This window comes from Lygodium microphyllum, chromosome 7 (assembly GCF_053477565.2).
Source record: "Lygodium microphyllum isolate KBCC chromosome 7, Lygodium_microphyllum_v1.1.10, whole genome shotgun sequence".
Lineage (NCBI taxonomy): Eukaryota > Viridiplantae > Streptophyta > Polypodiopsida > Schizaeales > Lygodiaceae > Lygodium > Lygodium microphyllum.
This window is the reverse complement of record NC_141141.1, coordinates 142,742,900-142,762,225: the sequence shown is the minus strand read 5'-3', so window position 1 is coordinate 142,762,225 and position 19,326 is coordinate 142,742,900. Positions and strand designations below refer to the sequence as shown.

General features: G+C 39.7%; 1 protein-coding gene across 2 annotated transcripts in view; it reads right to left on the bottom strand.

Annotated features, from left to right (window-relative positions):
- Nucleotides 1-18,390, bottom strand: part of LOC148034037 (Protein kinase superfamily protein) — a 45,574-nt gene extending 27,184 nt beyond the window's left edge. The window contains exons 1-3 of one of the 2 annotated variants that reach the window (XM_087682418.1): nucleotides 16,851-18,390; nucleotides 15,973-16,521; nucleotides 6,249-6,284 (exon numbers count right to left, since the gene is read on the bottom strand). In XM_087682418.1, coding sequence (XP_087538544.1) covers nucleotides 6,249-6,284; nucleotides 15,973-16,521; nucleotides 16,851-18,369 — 2,104 coding nt within the window. In that variant the 5' untranslated portion in view covers nucleotides 18,370-18,390. The remainder of the gene's footprint in view (nucleotides 1-6,248; nucleotides 6,285-15,972; nucleotides 16,522-16,850) is intronic. The other variant, XM_087682419.1, reaches the window with a different exon arrangement.
- Nucleotides 18,391-19,326: the final 936 nt, after the last annotated feature.

Sequence of the window (19,326 nt, the reverse complement as noted above, 5' to 3'; positions counted from 1 at the left end):
CAACTGATGCTTCCAAGGTGGGATTCATTGGGATTTTGCTTTGTGGTCAAGCTTTATCATGGTTCATCCCAATCTTGAAAAAGAATAAGCTAGTACTTCATAACTATGAGGCATTTCTTTGCGATCTCACTTCCACATTTGGAGAAGCAAACACTGGTCGAGTAGTAGAAACAAAACTTTGAAAGCTACGACAAGGTAACCGCCCTGCCTTTGATTATGCATCTGAATTTAGGCAATTAATATGTGACCTCACTTGGCATGAGAAGTATTTTATCAGCCAGTTTAGATGGGATCTTCGAGATGACATCAAGGACCTTATGCTCACTATACCTAAGGCAAAAACGTTCAACGATTATATCATACAAGCCATCCATTGTGATATAGATTGATCGAGAGGAAGCAAGAAAAGCGAGAAGAATTAAGGCTTCGCCAATGAAATCTAAACCCCAATCAAAGACCCAATTAGAGAAGAAACCAAGCCCGAACCATGACAAATAGATAATACCAAATTCCACCCCTTGACCCCACAAGAAAAGCAAAGATCAAGAGAAAATCATCTATGCCTATATTGTGGAAACCCTAGACACATCGAGCTAAATTGCCCAAATAAGAGAGCAAGAACCCCAAGAGTTGCTACAACCATCCTCGAGCATGAAAACAAGTATGTTCAATTGTAAACGAGATTGTACAACCGGACCTTGATACAAGAAAGGATCTCTTGATCCCAACTACACCTATGGAAACTTTCCTAGTCACAATCCAAATAATGTTGCCGAGAAAGACTCTTTCCCTCAAAGCCCTGGTCGTCTCCGGGGCTTCCATGTATTTCAAATGATGGCTTTGGAATAGATACCAAATTCCAATACTCCAAAATACCAATCTTGCACCAGTTGAAGTTGTGGATGGAAGACCTCTTGCATCTGGAGACATTATCAAGGAAACTCGACCACTCATGCTAACTCTTGGCGATCATAAATCTTGTGTATACTTTAATGTCATATCCAATCCCACAAATCCAATCATCCTTGGGATGCCTTAGCTAAAGAAATACAACCCAAAAATTGATTGGGTTAAGCAAAAGATTACACGTCTTAAAAATAAAGGAAAGTTGGTATATCTAGGAGCCAAAGCCTTTATGCACATAGCAAGGCAGGAACCAACTTACATGATATATCATATACCAGCTCAAGAATCTAGCAAGGATGAGTCAATAAAGCTATCAAGCCAGTATCAAGAATTCCAAGATGTCTTTGAAAAAAATAATGCAGATCTCTTGCCCGAACACAAACCATATGATGGTGCTATAAAACTCCATGAGGGGCCTCAACCACCTTTTGGACCCATCTACAAGCTATCCCTTAATGAACTAGCTGAACTACACAAGAACATTGAAGAGAACTTAGCCAAGGGATTCATTAGGCACTTGAAGGCTCCTATTGAAGCCCAATTATGTTCGTGAAGAAAAAAGATAGGTCACTTTAAATGTGAGGATTATCGAGGACTCAACAAGATAACAGTTAACAATCAATACCCTTTACCGTTGATACCAAAGCTCTTGGAATACCTTGGAAAAGGCAAGTTCTTCACAAAGATTGATTTGCAAGGAGCTTACAATCTTATACGGATCAGAGAAGAAGATGAATGAAATGCAACCTTCCGTACAAGGTAGGTATAGTCACTTCGAGTATATTGATATGCCATTCGGTCTCACCAATGCTCCTGCAGTGTTTCAACCAATAATGAATTATATCTTCTGAGATCATCTAGATGATTTTGTAGTTAAATACTTGGATGATATCTTAATATTCTCAAAAGATCCAAAGAAGCATGAGCACTATGTAAAATTAGTTTTGAAAAAAACTCAAAGAAAAAGTACTATATGCAAAACTTGAGAAGTGTTTTTTCCATCAGACAAAAGTGGAATTCTAGGGATATAATGTTTCCCAAAGAGGAATCTTCATGGACCCCAAGAAGATAAATACTATTCTTGATTGGCAAACATCCACATGTATCTACGATGTCCAATGTTTCCTTAGCTTTGTCGACTTCTACAAGATATTTATCAAGGATTACTCAAAGATAGCCACACCACTCAATTAAGTAAGTGAAAACCCTAATGAGTGTACTACTATGAAAACCATTTGTAGGTTGCATTGCATGACCCTATTTACATAACATCGTGTTTTCTAATTGGGCACTTTGATTGTTTAAAAACTCAAACTAGATCAACCTTTCAAGTGAGACCCTTCCAAGTTTAAAGCATCCTCCCCTTTTATGAGCAATTGCCAAGATCATAATCCCAAGTCACTAGCTAACTCATGGTAGCAAACTCGTTGCCCACACCCTTGAAGGATGGACGTACATTATGGTCCACTTTCTATCAAGAGACAAAGAGTCTTGCTTCTTTCTCACTCCCCTTTGACTCCTTTTTTGTACCTAAAAGAAGCTATATAAAATTAAGCCACAAATTCATCACATTCCAATGACTGATTATCCGATTCTCATACAACCCAAAAATAAAATCACAACTCCTTGTATATCATTTTCACCAAAACCTTAAGTATTCTTAGGATAACTAGTTGAGAAAGTTGGACAGCTAGTTAAAAACGTTCTGTACAGGGGATCTTGGGAAAGCCACTCCTCACCCACACATCCTAGAGTTCAGCTCCTAATTTCAGCTCCACACTTACCCCTGCTGTCTATCATTTTCATCACCCTACTGCACTGGACTTGGTGGCTGCCCAAAAGTAGTTGTCTAGCCTCCCTGACACTCCTCTAGTTGATGTCTACATTAGCACTTTTTTCTGTTCCTATGCCATCAAACTGTCCACCTCAATAAACAAGCTGCCCTTGGCTCCAACTATAATGCTTGCCACATTGCTGTTTTCCGTGTCAAATTGCAGCACTCTCCATGAGATTGAAGAAATCTGCTGATGTGGGAGCCTGCTGTATCTGCCTTTTGAATGTAAGACATCAGCGTCTCTAACAAAGATGGCAATGCTCTTCAGCTACGTGGTTAATCCCCAGTTTCCCTGTAGCCCATGCGCCACCAAAAACAATTGTGTTACCTCCCGAGCTAGTCCAACGTGTCTGCCCGTCACCTGAGACCTGTAGCCATTCCTTTCATCTACACATTCATGTGTTGCCTGTGATCTTACACACAGGAAGACAAAGTATGGATGTGTGGGATACCTATACATAGACAGTGACTATGAACGTTGGTCGATCCGCTGCAAATTGAACACTTGAAAGAGAACCCAAACAGTTTGAGTTTCTGCTAGTGAATATGGCCCGCTTGAAAGAGGACCAAAAAGTTCAATCAATGTATATGGCCGACCTGGAACGGGACCAAAGACTGCTCCATGTCTTGAAATGAATCCTGTGAAAAGCAGACATCCATGCCCGCGTCCGCCAGAAACTACGTAAGAGCTACGTAATAAAGGGCATGCCATCCTCTCTGGAAGGACGCCCATGGCACCTTCTCCAAACCCTCCTACTCACTAAAAAAGGGGGTAACATTACTTACAAGGCTTTAGAAGAGTTCAGTTATTAACTACCATCAAAATGGATTACTTTACTTGCAAGGCTATCTAAGAGACCCTGATGTAAACATCGGGGATCCAAAAGCATGTTTCATGTGACAAGAGGATTCATGGGAGGTTGATATGAGGAACATAGACTTCCAAATCTTTTTAGCAACATACATTTATATGTTGTGTTTGTGTGTGAACTCTCTTGCCACATGAATCATGCTTTTGAACCCCCAATGGAAGGTGTGACACACACACACATTTTTTCTTCTCTCTCTCTCTCTCTCTCTGCATATGCATGCGTGTGTGTATGTGTGTGCGTGTATTTGATATGTATATCTATTCGTGCGGTCTCATAAATGTGTGTCCTCTCTCTCCCTCTCATCATTTTTATCCCTCATCTTTTTTCATCTCATATGTGTGCATATTGTGTATGGGTATGCACATGTATATGCATTGCATGTATAAGTACATGTATATATTTGTGTGTGGATGTGTGTATCTATATGGCAAACTATCAATGAAATTTTGTACCTTTTGCTAAATTGCAAAAGTTGTAAAATGCCCAAACAAGCCTCATAAATGTTGATAGACCTCCAATTTTAGAGCATAAAACTCTCTCACATGTTTGGAATTGACCCATGAGAAGGGACTCTTAGGAGTTTCTTAGCTCTCCAAGATTGGCACAAATGTTTCTACGCAAGGCTTAGATTGATTTGGCAAATTAGAATCGAAGCACCAAATGCTTGGCTTTTCATAAAGTTCATGTTGTTATGGACAGAGGGTGTCTACAGCTATTTCCAAAAACTACATTAGAAACAACCCAATTAGACCTATTTACAAAGCCCAACTGGATGAATCTTAGACTTTTTATTGTTCTTTTTCAATCAAGGTAAAACCACTAAGTGTCTCACCCTGAAAACATTCCATCCTCAAAGCATCATGTTTCATCATGAAACATTCTCAACCTTGGGTAAGCCCTAATTGAAACACGATATGAAAGAATAACAACTTGCATTGACATACTTTCAACAGTACTTTAGTAGAAATTTATTTTTCTAAAATAGGTAGATGGAACATTGTACATTGAAACTTTTCTTTAGTAGAAAGCATTTCGCATTTCATACCTGATGAAACATGTTTCATGGTTACCATGTTCTCAATGCCCACTTAGACAAGTCATTACACTTGCTCTTGTTGTTTTGATGCGTTATCATGCATTGAGAGATGTTATGTCCAAAAGAGAACGATCACCATTCTATCTATGACTCAACAGTGCTTACTATCGAAAAGAAGGGATAACTAAATCCACCTTTCATAGACCCACCTAAACTATTATACATACATTATAATCATTATATCATTTATGATTAATCGTTTTTGAGTTAGCCTAAGCCTCTAGCGATAACCTACTAATGTGTGTCTCATAACTCAACTAGCAATGGTTCTATAGTCAAATTACTTCAATGTCCAGCACCACACCATGCAATGTCAACCTTCTTGCACATATATTATATTCTTGTTGAGAGTAAGCAAGATTTCACACAATCTAAGATGTCACAACTTTGGTTTCACAACCCCTAATGATACAATCCAAGCATATCACAACTTTGGATTAATGACGCTTGATGATACGTCTAAGAATACTAAATCCTGATTGTTCAAGGGTTTTGTGCTTAGTGGGTGCCTTGCATACTCATGAAAATTGTGAGAAATAAATCACATGAAGTAAATTATGAAAAGATTTCCCAAATGCACTTCAGTATACAATGTTTGATTGGACATGTGGATGATTATGTGGCACTTTTCTTAGGGGGTGACCAGTTATGCAATCACCATGGATTGATCCCCCTTGATTTTGTTGGTTGGAACTAGCCGCCAGAAACTATGCCTACCAACCACCAAAAGTATGCGTTCCTTTGGGCAAGGAGCACTGATTAAAATCGTCCTAGCCAACAAGGCGCATCACAAACGAATGTCAACAGAAGGGACTTGAACTACTAGACAAGGGGAGACGAGTGGAACCAAGTGTGCTCCTGCAAGTCTCTTTCGCATTGGTTTTGATTTGACATTCGCAAGGCACCTACAACAAAGGCCCTGCAGACATTTTCTATGGGTTTTGCGCTAGATATGAGGTGGTATTGTTTTGTGTAGTCTTTCCATAAGGTTACTTGGGAACAAGGGCTTCAAATTCTTTTTGTTGGAATGCGAAACCGATGGACGTTACTCAAAAACCAAGCATTGAGGACGGACTGCTTTCCGAGTCCCGTCAATACTATACTAGGACACGTGTTCGTTGACTAATAGCGCAATGATCTTCCCGTAGGAGATAGATACAACGTTCACGTGTTCTCCTTGAAGCGGATGCTTCTTCTCTCTTGCAATCTATCCACTCCCACGCACCCTTAGACAAGTTTGTAGTTTCGGCCGCTGTCTGTGTGCCTTGGGCGTCGCCAGATATGCACGTCTCGTTCTGGTTGGCATGCTCCCTTATTTGCGGATCGAAGAAAGGAACGATGCCTACAACTGGCCTTTTTTTATTCTTAATGCGCTAAAAAAAAATAAGAAGGTTGAAGGCGCCCTTTTTAGGCATTTGACAAGCCTTACATTAACAGCCAGTAGAGGTAGAGAAGGTCGCACCCACCAAGAACACAAAACGCCTCAACAAGCTAAGGGCCAACCTTCGAGAAAGCAATAACGTAGCTGCATCTGACTTACCGTAAGGTGGGTAAGGAAGTGGCTGAGAGCTTTGGCCTGTAACAAAAACAGAAGATGTAGTTTAAATTACTGAAACCTTTGAAGCTTGCAAAGGAAGAAATTAACTCTCATAATCAAGACTCTACAACAGCTTATTGTGCCTTTGTGGCAAGACATCTTCCTGCTTTTAATTAATGTGGCATTTGGGGAGGAAGAGAAAGGTCAGCCAAAGTGTCCTTGGCTCCTTGCCAACATGACTACAGCATGTAGTGCCTTAGGTCAAACCAAGAAGGAGTTAGGTGTTTCCTTTTTGTGCTTTTGCTATGCCCATTCGATGTCCTAAGCCATGGTGAGCCTTCAACAACTACTACATTAATGAGTCATGGAGCAATTGGCAAGAAGTGTAGCTTGTCTTCTAGGGCTTGCAAATCACATGTTTAACGATGGTGAGTCTTTTATAAACCTAATCAGACATTTAGTTGGGTGGTTTATCCTAAAATGTATGGCCGGCGCACTAAGTTGACCACTTTTGTTTACACAACTACACAAAGGTCCTATAAGGTGCATTGCCATTGAGAAAAGAAGAAGTCGACCTTTGCAACGTTGGTGAATACTCGAGCCTTGCAATGATCTTTGGATGTCTAAGTTTGACATACAACTTACATTCACAATGCATAACAGTTGTTGTAAAGTAGTGCACAACCTACATGACTACATTCAAGTGATGACTCAAGCAAATGTAAGAGCTTTTCATGTCATCATCAATGGTGGATGAGGATCTCTTATGCTATGACATTATACAATTATCAAAGCCTCTTTTCCAAGTGGTAGAACCTTGAGTCATCTAAAACCTCTTGCTAAGGAAGTTGGACAAGTAAATTGGATATCTCTACCCTTTTTCGATGACCTTATGTATTATAGACTTAGGATTTCCAAAGTCGTTCCAAAACATTGAAGTTATTGATAGCTTCAATTTCATTGAGTAACCAAAAGGTGTAGGAAAAGTATCAACTATTTTGAAGGTATGTGAGTGTGCATATTGTATTGGTTTTCCTATTAACTCTATACTAGCCTCAATTGTGAAGCTCTTTACCAAGGGGTTACTAGGAGGTTGTTAGGAGGAAACGCTACCCCGTGCTACCGTTGATTGAAAGATGACCACAACGCTTGTGAGCTAAGCAAAATACCAAACAGAAAATTGCAAGCATGTATAAATGAACCCTTGAAGTTTAAGCATTCAAAATGAAATGTTTTGTAGCCATGGAAAGAAACTCTCATCTAGAAACTGGATGATTACACTCTAACCAAACATGCGTACATTTGTGTTTTTTGTCATTAAGCTACATTTATTATTTTTGCAAGTAAAATGTGGGTCATTAAGCTACATTAGGCCACTTAATGTAAACTTGGGGGGGGGAGGGAGAGAGAGAGAGAGAGTGTGTGTGTGTGTAGGCATGTGCATACACACATGTATGTGAGTGTTCAAAAGTACCACAAGAGCATGTAGTCACAAGTCTACAAGGCAACGATGAACCATTAGTAGAGAAATGAGGACATAAGACAAGTAATAGCAACAAGATGGGATGACTTGCACCAAAATGAGCTGTGATCATTTAGAAATGCATGATAAGTAGGTATGAAGACAAAGAACACCAATAGTATGAGTACAAATTCAAGCAATGAATGTAAAATGCATGAGTGGGAGTGACAAGAAGCCTATATAGGCCATGCATTGGAGAAGATTTAGGTGGTAACCCCCTTTAGAGAACCTAAATCCTTTCCTTTAACACATGAGGCTTACCACCTGAATCCTCTCCAACTAGATAGGTCATGTGTTAAAATTGGCCTCATGTGTTAAAGGCATCTATCATGAGAAAACCCATTTCCCAATGTGATTTGCATGCTATCTACAATTCTTTGTCAATTAAGCTTGTAATCCATTTGATGCTCGATAGGTCAAACTGCTAGCATGAAAAGCTTTAAGATAGATCTTAAAAGGAACCTATTAAAAGGCCGAAGAGGGAAATACCTAGAAAAACCATTGTGTACATCCTATTAAAAGGCCGAAGAGGGAAATACCTAGAAAAACCATTGTGTACATCCCAAATCAAGTAAGATTCAAAGATACGAGGTCTTGGAAATAAAAGAATCCATGGTTGAAACTTGGGATGATACTGACACAAAGTATTCTTATACTAGTATAAACCAAGATTGAGAGAGCTAATGGATAGTAAGATCCAACAAAACACCATGTGTGTCATGTGACGATAATAGAAGAATCACACATCATACAAACACTACAATAATTTAGGATTAGATCGAGGAAAGTGGTAAAGAAACTAGAAAGGCAACAATGACTTACCACCTTCACATTAATAAGGAGCATGACAATAATCATAAAGAAAAGGTATTTACATCAATCCATTCGGACTACTAATAAAAATTTAAAAAAGAAATGGGATTCGCCAAAATACAATCTAGGTGCTAGAAAAAAATATCAACGATGCATGAGAATTTGTTGGTCTTTTCAAAAACCTAACTTCCTCGTTTGCAAATGTTTTGTAAGTGGTGTAATATGTGTTGACGCACTAGTAGAATGCTTCTTACTAAATCAATCATAACACAAATTTGTGACATATTTATATAATAAAATCAATGGACCCTATAGAAAAGAATTTTTTTCATAGTTCCTACCTTGTGAATTTTGATTTTTCCAAAATTTTTAGTATAGATGAAAGAGCAAGAGATACAACTTGTTACAAACTTAATCAAGATTACATACTATGTACTTGTTGAACCAAGAGCTAAAGTTGATTTTCTATTTATCATCAACTGCTAGTCCTTTCAAAAGTAGGGATACAAATCTAGCTATATTCCTACATCCTCACAAAGATGGACTCCACATACCTATCCAATCACAAATAATTACTAATTAGGAGTATCATATAGGAAAAGAACTCAAATGACAACTCTATTGCTTAATCTTTAACATGTGTGCCTTTATACTAGCTATTCACATTATCATATGCATGTCGGTTAATCCATGTTCAACTTCCAATGGAAAAAATAGATGCTTGAAAACCATGACTTTGGTTGTATATATCACTTGCATGCCTTTGTCCATTCTAGCTTTTCTTCTAGCCACAACACTTGAAGACAATCACCAAAAGGTAGCTTAGATATTCAAATATGGTTGCTGCCCTTCCATTGAAAAGGTTACTTTCTATGTTACTATGCCGCTGGTGCAAAGAAGAAGCATATCAAGGCAAGGATGATAACTTTATAGCCATAATTTTGGGTTGTAGAGATTCCTTGAATGCCTTTGTTCATGATTGAGTTGTAGAGATGCTCACTAGCTCTCCCTTTGGTTACGTCATCCAAAGAGGATGATAATAAGTTACCTTGGATGCCAAAGGGTGGTTATTGCCATCCCATTGAAAATAATTCTTTTCAAATTATTATGATGGAATTGATACAAACAAGAAGCATGTCACACCAAGGATGATAGCTCGTTATTAGTGTTTTAAAAAATGCATGAAACCCATGACTTTGGTTTGTATGGATTCATCGAAGGCCTTTTGTTCATGGTCTAGTTGTAGAGAGGCTCACTAGCTCTCCCTTTGGTTACATCATTTGAAGAGGATAACAATAAGCTATCTTAGACAACTAAATATAGTTATTATGCTTGCATTGAAAAGGTTGGTTTCTATATCACTGTGATGTGACTCGGCCAAACAAGAAGCATATAAGCCAAGGATGATAGCTTTATAAAAGTTAAGATTGTAGCTATTGTACTATAGTCCTTCCGTAGAGGCAAGTTATAAGCTCTATATATCCCTTATTAGGCCAAACAAGAAGCATAGAAGCCAAGGATGATAGCTTTATAGAGGCAAGATATAGGCCATATATACCCCTTATTAGTGTTTAAGAAAATGCATGAAACCCATGACTTTGGTTTGTATGGATTCATCGAACACCTTTTGTTCATGGTCCAGGTGGAGAGAGACTCGCTAGCTTTTCCTTTGGTTACATCATTTGAAGAGGATAACAATAAGCTATCTTAGACAACTAAATGTAGTTACTATACTCGCACTGAAAAGGTTGGTCTCTATATCACTGTGATGTGACATGGCCAAACAAGAAGCAATACGCTAAGGATGATAGCTTTATAAAGGCAAGATATAGGCTCTATATACCCCTTATTTGGCCAAAAACATTATGCTCAGAAAGATTAACCTTTGCATACTTACATAGCAATATTTAGCAATTTGGGAGGAAAACCTACCAACTTCCAAGGAATTTTGAAATCCTTATCTTGTGGGTTTTATCTCAAGGAGGTCCCTCATAAATATATGTATGCAACCCGTGGGTTCAAAATAAGGTGCTTTCAAAATACAATTTTATACTTTTTAATCTACGAAAGGGTGTAATATAAAGGGATTATTTATAGATTGAATAGAAATGGTCATGTTTTAGTTAAGAAAAATTCCCAGATAAGGATATTTATAAATAAACCTTGAATGCACATGATGTAGATGATATACATATAGTGAACACCCCGAGGGTTTTATTATGATATTTATTTTATTTTCTTAAAAATAAAAACTTATCGTATTATGGATTTTCATTATTATTTTTCCATTCGCCACATAATACTGGTCTACTATATGCATGCAAGATTTAAAAAAATCTATGAAAATGAGATATCATATACCTATCTTATGGGTTTCGTCGTAATTTCTATTATTTGGCCTCGTTATAGCAACCAATTTTTCTTTTAGGTAATTTTTTTCTTTTTTAGCTTTTAAAAATGAGCTTTTGGACAAATCAAATGAAAAATAAGGTCACTTTTGAGCCCCCAAAATCATGATGATTACATAATATTAAAACTTCTGCATAGAATTTGAGTTTTGATCACCTCAAATAGTTGTTTTTATAGAGAAAAAAAATATTGGTATCTATAGATATCCATATGAAAGTATATAGCAATATGTGATAAGGTAACTCTCAACTTGAGGATTTGATTGTTAGATCACAATCAATTTCTTAAGAGAGGTTCTTGAAAAGAAAATATTGATAGTGACTTGTCGCACATATACACACAAGTAGTGTATCAGTTACATCGTGCCAAACAAATAGATGACAAGGACTTACTGTGTTTTGTGATTTTGGTGAGCAAACTATTAGACTTGATTCTACAAATACAATTATTTTTATAATTATCATTATCATTTTGGACACTATTTTCTAGATTTGTAATCTTTACATTGTTGTGATATTTATACTACAATCTGAGGGCAAGACAGTTATGTTTGTAATGTGAAATTTATCAAATAAATCTTCACAACAACTAAAGAAAGTAAGGTATTCAACTCAAGAAAAGTAAAAGCCCAAAAAGGATACATAGTACCATTTTGAGTATAAATGCAATAGGATTTACACCAAATTGTAGAATAGAGCAAAATACAACTTTGGCATACCTCACTCATACGAAAGCAAAATCCAATGCTTTAAGATTTGTTTGGGGGATTTAGATCCATCGAATATAATCACAATATCAAAACATCAAGATTCAATGCACAACAACCTTTGCAAGTATTGCACTAACCTTTAAGAGACCTCCTCATACACTAAACCTCATCTTCAATGAAGTTTAGTATCACCTTTGTATCTAAGTATGAGGTATAAACATATATGTATCTATGTAATTCAATACTTCCATAATAGAGAATGGCAAACCATGACTTTCATAATGGGGAAGATTGGGCCCTATTATGTGTTTTCTTTTCTATTCTTCCTTTATCTTATAACTTATATAATTACTTATATTGTTTATGAGGTAACATACTATGGAGTTTTCATATGTGAGGTTCACCATGTATATTGATTTGCAACAAGTTTTACTTTTATTTTTATTTTTTTAAATATTTTATAAAAGCATCAACGTTATACAACAACCGTATAATTTAATTCTTAAATAAATGCCTTATATTATCTTGTTGGTCACTTGATTTTTCATTCGATTATTTTTTACTAAAGTTTTCCTATATGGTTATGTATTACTTTTTACTCCTCATATCATTAGGGCCATAACTCTTCTTTATAATCTCAAAACATGGTATAGCATATCAAAGCTTTAGCTCTTATTTTGTATAGAGACCTTTGAAGAACTAGAGGTTCCATAAGCTAAGCTTTATTAATGTAATTAAGCTACAAGATCCCCACAAATACTTACGGTTTTTCATTCATGGTTTAAATTGGCAATGATGGCTAAACACATAATTAGAGTAACCATGAAAAGTTTCAACCCTATACTTGGCCCTTACGGATTTCATTGTAGGACTCAAAAAAGTTTTATGCTTGGATAGGTCCTAAATGAAACATCAATGAAATGATTGAGAAATTAACTTATAACATGAATATATAACTTCCATATTTCTCAAGAGAGATGACTAAAATGATTCACCTCCTACGTTAAACATTCCAATAGTGAAATATTTTCAATTTTCAACCCTAGTGAAACACAATTCATAGATGTAGACAATCTATAAATTTCCTCATGTAGCATGTTCTTTACGATGTATGGTAGCTCAACATTGTCTGTTTTTGCTAGATTTAGTGCTAAGCATTCTAATTAATTGAAAAAGTATTGGGGCACTTAAAATTAGAGGATGTCATTTTCTGGCCAATCGCACCATCATAATCATGGAGTTAGGGCTTGTACAACCAAAATAACTATGATTCAAAAAGCATTAATAGGTAATAAGACAATTGGGGATCCCTACCAATAAATGGTGCAAGTGGCCCAAGAGTTGGAGTTGAGATTTCGATGAGTTGAAATGTGGAGATGCCAAAGAAGCCACATCTTGTATCGTATAAACATGACAAGAGGAGAAACATTGATCACAAAGAGAAAGATTGATATCAAACCGATAAAAAGCCATAATCACAAGCAACAATTAAGACTACTCACAAGAAATACATGGGAGTCCTTGGGACATAAAAACATTATTTCTCTAAGGGATGATGATGAAAAGGGGATCCAAAAATAAGGGGCCATCCAATATCTTGTCCCTTACTAACATCCTTATGCCCTCTCCTTGTTTAGAAAAATAGAATTATTTTTTTCTTCAAAATGACATTTTTTCAATATTTTTAAGATAGGTCTAATATACAATTTGCCTCCTTTTTCACATACACCTTCACACAAACTCCATGAAATTTAATTTCAAATAGCCCATCTCAAATGTACACACACACACACACTCACATTTGTCACATTATAGTGTAAGAATGAAGACAAGGATAAACATATAAATATACATGTTTTTGACGGTGTAGTGTTTAACATTTCCAATGTCTTGTAATTTTTTGAAATTTTTATCATTTAGCATAATAAGCATTTTTGAATTGTCATCCCCATCCAGGCTTGGTTTTGGCTATCCCCTATCACCTCATAATCCATATCACTATTTCCATTCTTTATCACTTGTGACTATGTAAAAAGTTTTATCATCATGAGATAGCTATCTTAAGACTTCAGGATGAAATGCCACCATGGTCACTTGCCTTTCAACTTGATTAGAATCCTATTTCTTAGGGATAAATAGGCATGTTAACTTCTCTTTATGCATAGTCTTCCACATTGTAGGACAACCAAGGAACAATACCAAGTGCTTTGATTTTCAAATCCTCACATTTTTGTGAGGCTAATTGTTGTGAAGCCATGAATATTCAATTTTAAGAGTTTTTTCACCGCCATAACTTATACATCTAGGTTTAGAAATATTTAAGAAATGAGAAACATCACATGATTCTATAACTTTAACAAAACCCCTATCATGAGAAACATTGGTCTTCCTCCAAATCATGTATGAAGAAGGTATTACATGTCCTTGTTCACCTTGAGAATGCTTGGGAGCCTTTTAAAACATATGATTTCTTAAGTGGTGTTGAGCTATCTCCATCACACACACTCCTTGCACATACTAGTAGAGCATCTCAAAGATCTTATGACTCCACTAAAAACTTGAAAATTTGCTTCATAATTACCCAACAATTGCTAATGATATATTAATCATGAACCTTGTGAATTTTCACTATAATATACAAGTATTGTAACATTATATTCAACACTATACTCCTAGCTAAAATGATATCCTAGTACTATCATTTGCAACCTTCATAATATCTACCATAGCTGGTTTTAAAACTTGGAAAATTGACCTTATATAAGGTCACATCTTGTTTGGAAGGTACTTGTTACACAAGAAGATGTTCATTCTCAATGACTAGATAATAGTATTAAGTCTTGAAGCCGTTTTATAAAAAACATCTTCCTTAATAAACACAACCTATCAATATTTTTATTAAAAAATCATGTGCAAGCAACTTGTGTTTGTTTGTTTATCCTCACTACACCACATAAGAGGTCAACTAAAATATTCATAAATTAGCTTGAATCCTCTCAATGGTAACTATGACAAGTTAGCAAGAGTGTGTATTTACACACATTGCTTATTATTACGGAGCTCTTAGTTGTCATCAATAAATCTGTATATTCATTGCATTTCATTCTCTCGAATTAGTTATCTGCTCTTTTTGTCACCACCCAAGTTTTGAGGTGCATAGATGATACTAGCCTCTCAAAGCCCTAAATTGAATCTTACTCTTATGTTTATAACACAAGTTGGCACCATTGCACCTCAAAGTTTGTCATCTCTACATCTCAAAAAGCAAACACCTAATGTATGGTACAATTGCATTCAAACTGAGTACGAATAGTACAAAAGAAGCTACAAATTTCACAAGTTTAGTGGGTATATTTCCTCCTATGGTTGTAAAGATCAAATTCCACCTTTTTATTACATGTCAAAGTTCATGGAGCAATGAGATATTGAATATGGGATCAAGTATATTTTTTGAGATTGGTCACATAAGGCATAATTAAGGACTAAGAGATGACTCATATAGTGCCACGGAACGGCGCCACCTAGCATCTGGTTGCCATCTACTGACTTCCAAGGTAATATATGAAAGATATCGAAGGATATGTACGGATAAACATCATAGAGGAACTATCCAAAGAATACACCCATGCAGCTCGATAGAAATGACTATTTTGCAGACAACAGTGTAACCCATACAGCTAAGATACATGATATTATGTACACGTTGATCCGACATTGAGTAGATTGTGTCCTATTATGAAGAGCTCCCTTATTGGTTCCAAAGTGAGACCAAGGTCCCTGGTTTTTTAAAGCGTTTTACTGCGAGCCCGCGGGAATTGTTAGCTCTCAACCCTCGCTAGAATATCAAATGATCCTGTGTAGCTACAAGCGTCTTTTAATTGTGTGAATAAGGTGTAATCAGGAGTGATATAGGAAGCCCCTAATTTGCAGAGGCAGTGAAACGACTACTTCAGAAGCTGAAGGGTTGGCTAACAAATTGCGACGACGTAATTTAAGTCGCTAGCCACCTAGGTCGTCTGTTGGATATCGATGCCCAAACAGGGTGTCTACAATGCATGAAACCATGGGAAGATGGCGATGATATAGAAGGAGCTTATCTGAATACGATGACGCTATTGACATTGCAATGAATGGCGCTGCGTTTAATACATGAGCTTATATGAACACGATGAAACTGCTGACATTACTGTGAATGGCAATGATAATAGAGAAGCTTATGCTGACAACACTATCTCAGAACGGCAATGCATGGCAGGCGATGGTAAGAGGCATACCTGCAGCAGTCAGGCGACGGCCGAAGACTTTGAGCTGCTGGCCGGGTGCGAAGGTATCGGTGGAGAAGTCCTGGAGAGCCCCGGTCTCGTAAGCTTCGATGGCGTTGGCGCTTAAGTTGTCGTCCAGGAAGACGAGCTGGTCGGCATGCAGAAAATTGAGGCTGTCGAGCTTCAGGCGGCCGGCAGGAAGGAGTGCGGCTGATGCGCCGGCGCTATTGATATTCAGAATGTCCTCCTCGTCAGCCCACAGGTGCACGCTCTCCTCCCACACCATCTTGATGCGCCCCACGCGCTGCATGCGTCCGGTGCCGCCGCCGCCTCCACCCCCGCTTCGTATCCCTGCTGCCGGGACCACATTACTAGGCGCACCTCCCCCTCCTGCCGCCGTGGCTGCCATTGTAGGTGCCTGCTGTAACGTCGCACCTGCTATATTTGATGGCCTCATCAATCCGGTACTGCCACTCCCACCACCCACATTGCCTCGCCCTGCTGCGACTCCGCTCATCAATATTGCTTCTCCTGACCCAGCTGGGGCGTACTGTACTAACGCTGCACATACAGACAGACGTGATCATTTTAGAAGATTGCCCCGGTTGCGGAAAACATACGTAGAGGATCTATATCACAATCAAAAGAAGATTTATATCACAATCAGAAGAAAATTTATATCACGATCAGGATTCAGAATACGATTTATATCACGGTCAGAAGGATTATATCTTTTCTCATCCTGATGTATTCCAGAAAACGACGATTAACACACCATACACCACAGAATTGTTGCGCGACCTTCTTTAAAAGAAACGAATAAACACCACACGCAATTGCAGTGCCTACTTAAAGATAGACAGACTCGGAATCAAAGAGGCAGGATGGACCTCCGGATATCTCCCGGGCAATATCCGCCTTCGGGGAGTGAGCTCTGATCAGTGCTGTCTCTCGAAAGACCCCGCGACCGGCGGTGTCGGGCTCGATTCCCCCGCTACTAGCCCCTCCTCCGGCTCCTGATGCTCGGCTACCTCTCGGCGCTGGCTGCGATCTAGGCCTCTGCCCTATATACTGTACCATCTCCTCATACACATCCTCGTCAAACGACGCTGGCAGGCGATACAGCTTCCTCTCGTGAGGCGAGAGCCGGAAGTAACTCTTTCCAACCTCATCCCTCTCAGGCCCTTTCTCCCATTCGTGAACTCGCCGGAAATCGCCTAGCATGTTGTCCCACTTCGTCGCTGCGGTTTTCACATCGCGCTGCACCCCATGCTGCTTTAGGTACTCCGCCACCTCCCAATCTTTCTCTGCTCGCGTCTTCGCCTTGTGGACGACAGCACTCGCAGCTTGATCGCCACTACCAGATGGCGCCTGCTCGCCCGATGCAGAATCCTGCTTCGACGGGGCTCCGCAGTACTGGATGCGCCAGGCCCTGGCGAGAACCAGCATCTCCAGCGGCTTCCAAACCGGAGACACAAACTTACCTTTCCTTATGGGATGTTGCTGTAGGCCGGTGCTGGTGTCAGGTGCCGCACCGGCTGCAGATGGATCCTGCATGCTGGAGCTGACAGGTGGCAGAAGACGTCGATGAGGTGGAAGTGTACTCGAGGGGATGCGGGAATGGGAAGGAGAATCGTGATGCCTGGATGGGGAAGAAGGGGAGCCAGATATGAGGACTTGCGATGGAATTATGGCGAGAGGTTGACCTTGCTGCTGCTGCTGCTGAGAGCCAGAAGGCTGAGCTGAGGAACCGGGGGAGGAGGATTGGGAGTAAGAGCCAGCGCTGGGGGAGCTGGGCATGGAGGAGGGTGAGAGGGGAAGCTGGGCGAACGAGCTAGCAGGGTTGAGGGATGGAGGTTGGTGGAGGTGATGCTGCGGGGGCAGAAGCATGGACGATGCCGAAGATGGCCGGGACGACGCAGGGATGCTGGGGCCCCCTGGCGGCGGCTGCTGCTGCTGCACGCCCATGGTCGCTGCTGCAGCGGCCGACACCAGAAGCTGCTGCTGCTGCTGGCCTGCAGAGGCCGCACCCCACGTGGACGACGACGCGACGTACTTCCCTCTCTTCGCAGACGGAGAGTCCACGATACTGGCCTGCTGTTGCTCGCGAGCGAAGACAGCAGCTGCAGCAGCCCCTATCGACGCCTGCCGGCCTGCCTGACCGCCCAGTGCTGTCGGCGCCCCTGGATGATGATGCTGATGATGATGGTGCTGCTGATGCTGATGATGATGGTGGTGAGCATGATCCAAGGCTGATGGAGAGTCGGTGAGGAACGGCGACTGATGGTGGATGGCAGTGGCGGTTAAAGCGGCAGCGGCACTAGTGTTGTGGTGGGATGAGATGACCTGGACCGAGTGGTGAGGGGAAGGGTCCTCATACTCGGACGACTCATGAACATCTTCCTCCATCTTTCAGCTACAGTTCAGTGATATCCCGCTACCGATCGATTGCTTCCAACCAGACTGTAGCGATCTAGTCTCTCCCAGCAGAAAGAAACCTGATAATCCAGTCTCTTCCAGCGTCACAAGAACTTTGCTTTGGAAAACCTAATCCATTTTAGCCGCTTCTAGCTCAAGCACAAATTCTCATCGGGTCATACCTATAGAGATCGAGACATAGAGAGAGAATGAGAGAGAGAGAGAGAGTGTGTGTGTGTGTGTAGTGGGGCAACGCTAAGGTCGAGGCCTTGACATGGACATTTCAGGGGAAAAAAAAAAAAGCGTTCATCACCCTCCCTGACTCGCTCTTGTAGCTGGCCGTAGGCTCTCTCCCTACAAACCTAAATTTGCATTATAATTCGTATTTGAGTTATAAGTTTATACAAAAACATTCATACATTCACTCTCACTGCGCCCGCCCTGACTCACATGAGCTCAGCGTGATCGCTACCGGCGGCCGCCACCGAGTCAATGCTTTAAAAAAGCCGTTGCCATATATCATATAAGATGGGGTTTTCGCACTAATCAAAACGACAAACCCAAAGACACACGCACACTACCGGGTTAAAACGCTCATCTGTCTGACTGTCTCCACTAATTTGCAAAGGGGCAGCTGCAACTTCCATAGATTCTATCATTCTGCATGGCGGGAGCTTTTGATACCGTTAGAGATAGATTACCATCATCATGAAACGAGAAGCACAGAAGAATTCTGAGAGGAAAGGCCCTGACCTGCTTTGCTTTTCCTGGGGAAGGACTGGCAGTCCTAAACCCAATGTTGCCTCCCATTATATACATGCTGTATATGCTGTATATGTTATACTAATCATAAATGGGTTCGTTGGTTGGTTAGTTGGTTGGGAGTCCGAGACCATGGACGTCTCTCTTATCTAGGCTTCGACACACAGAGAGACCTCTAAAGGTTTA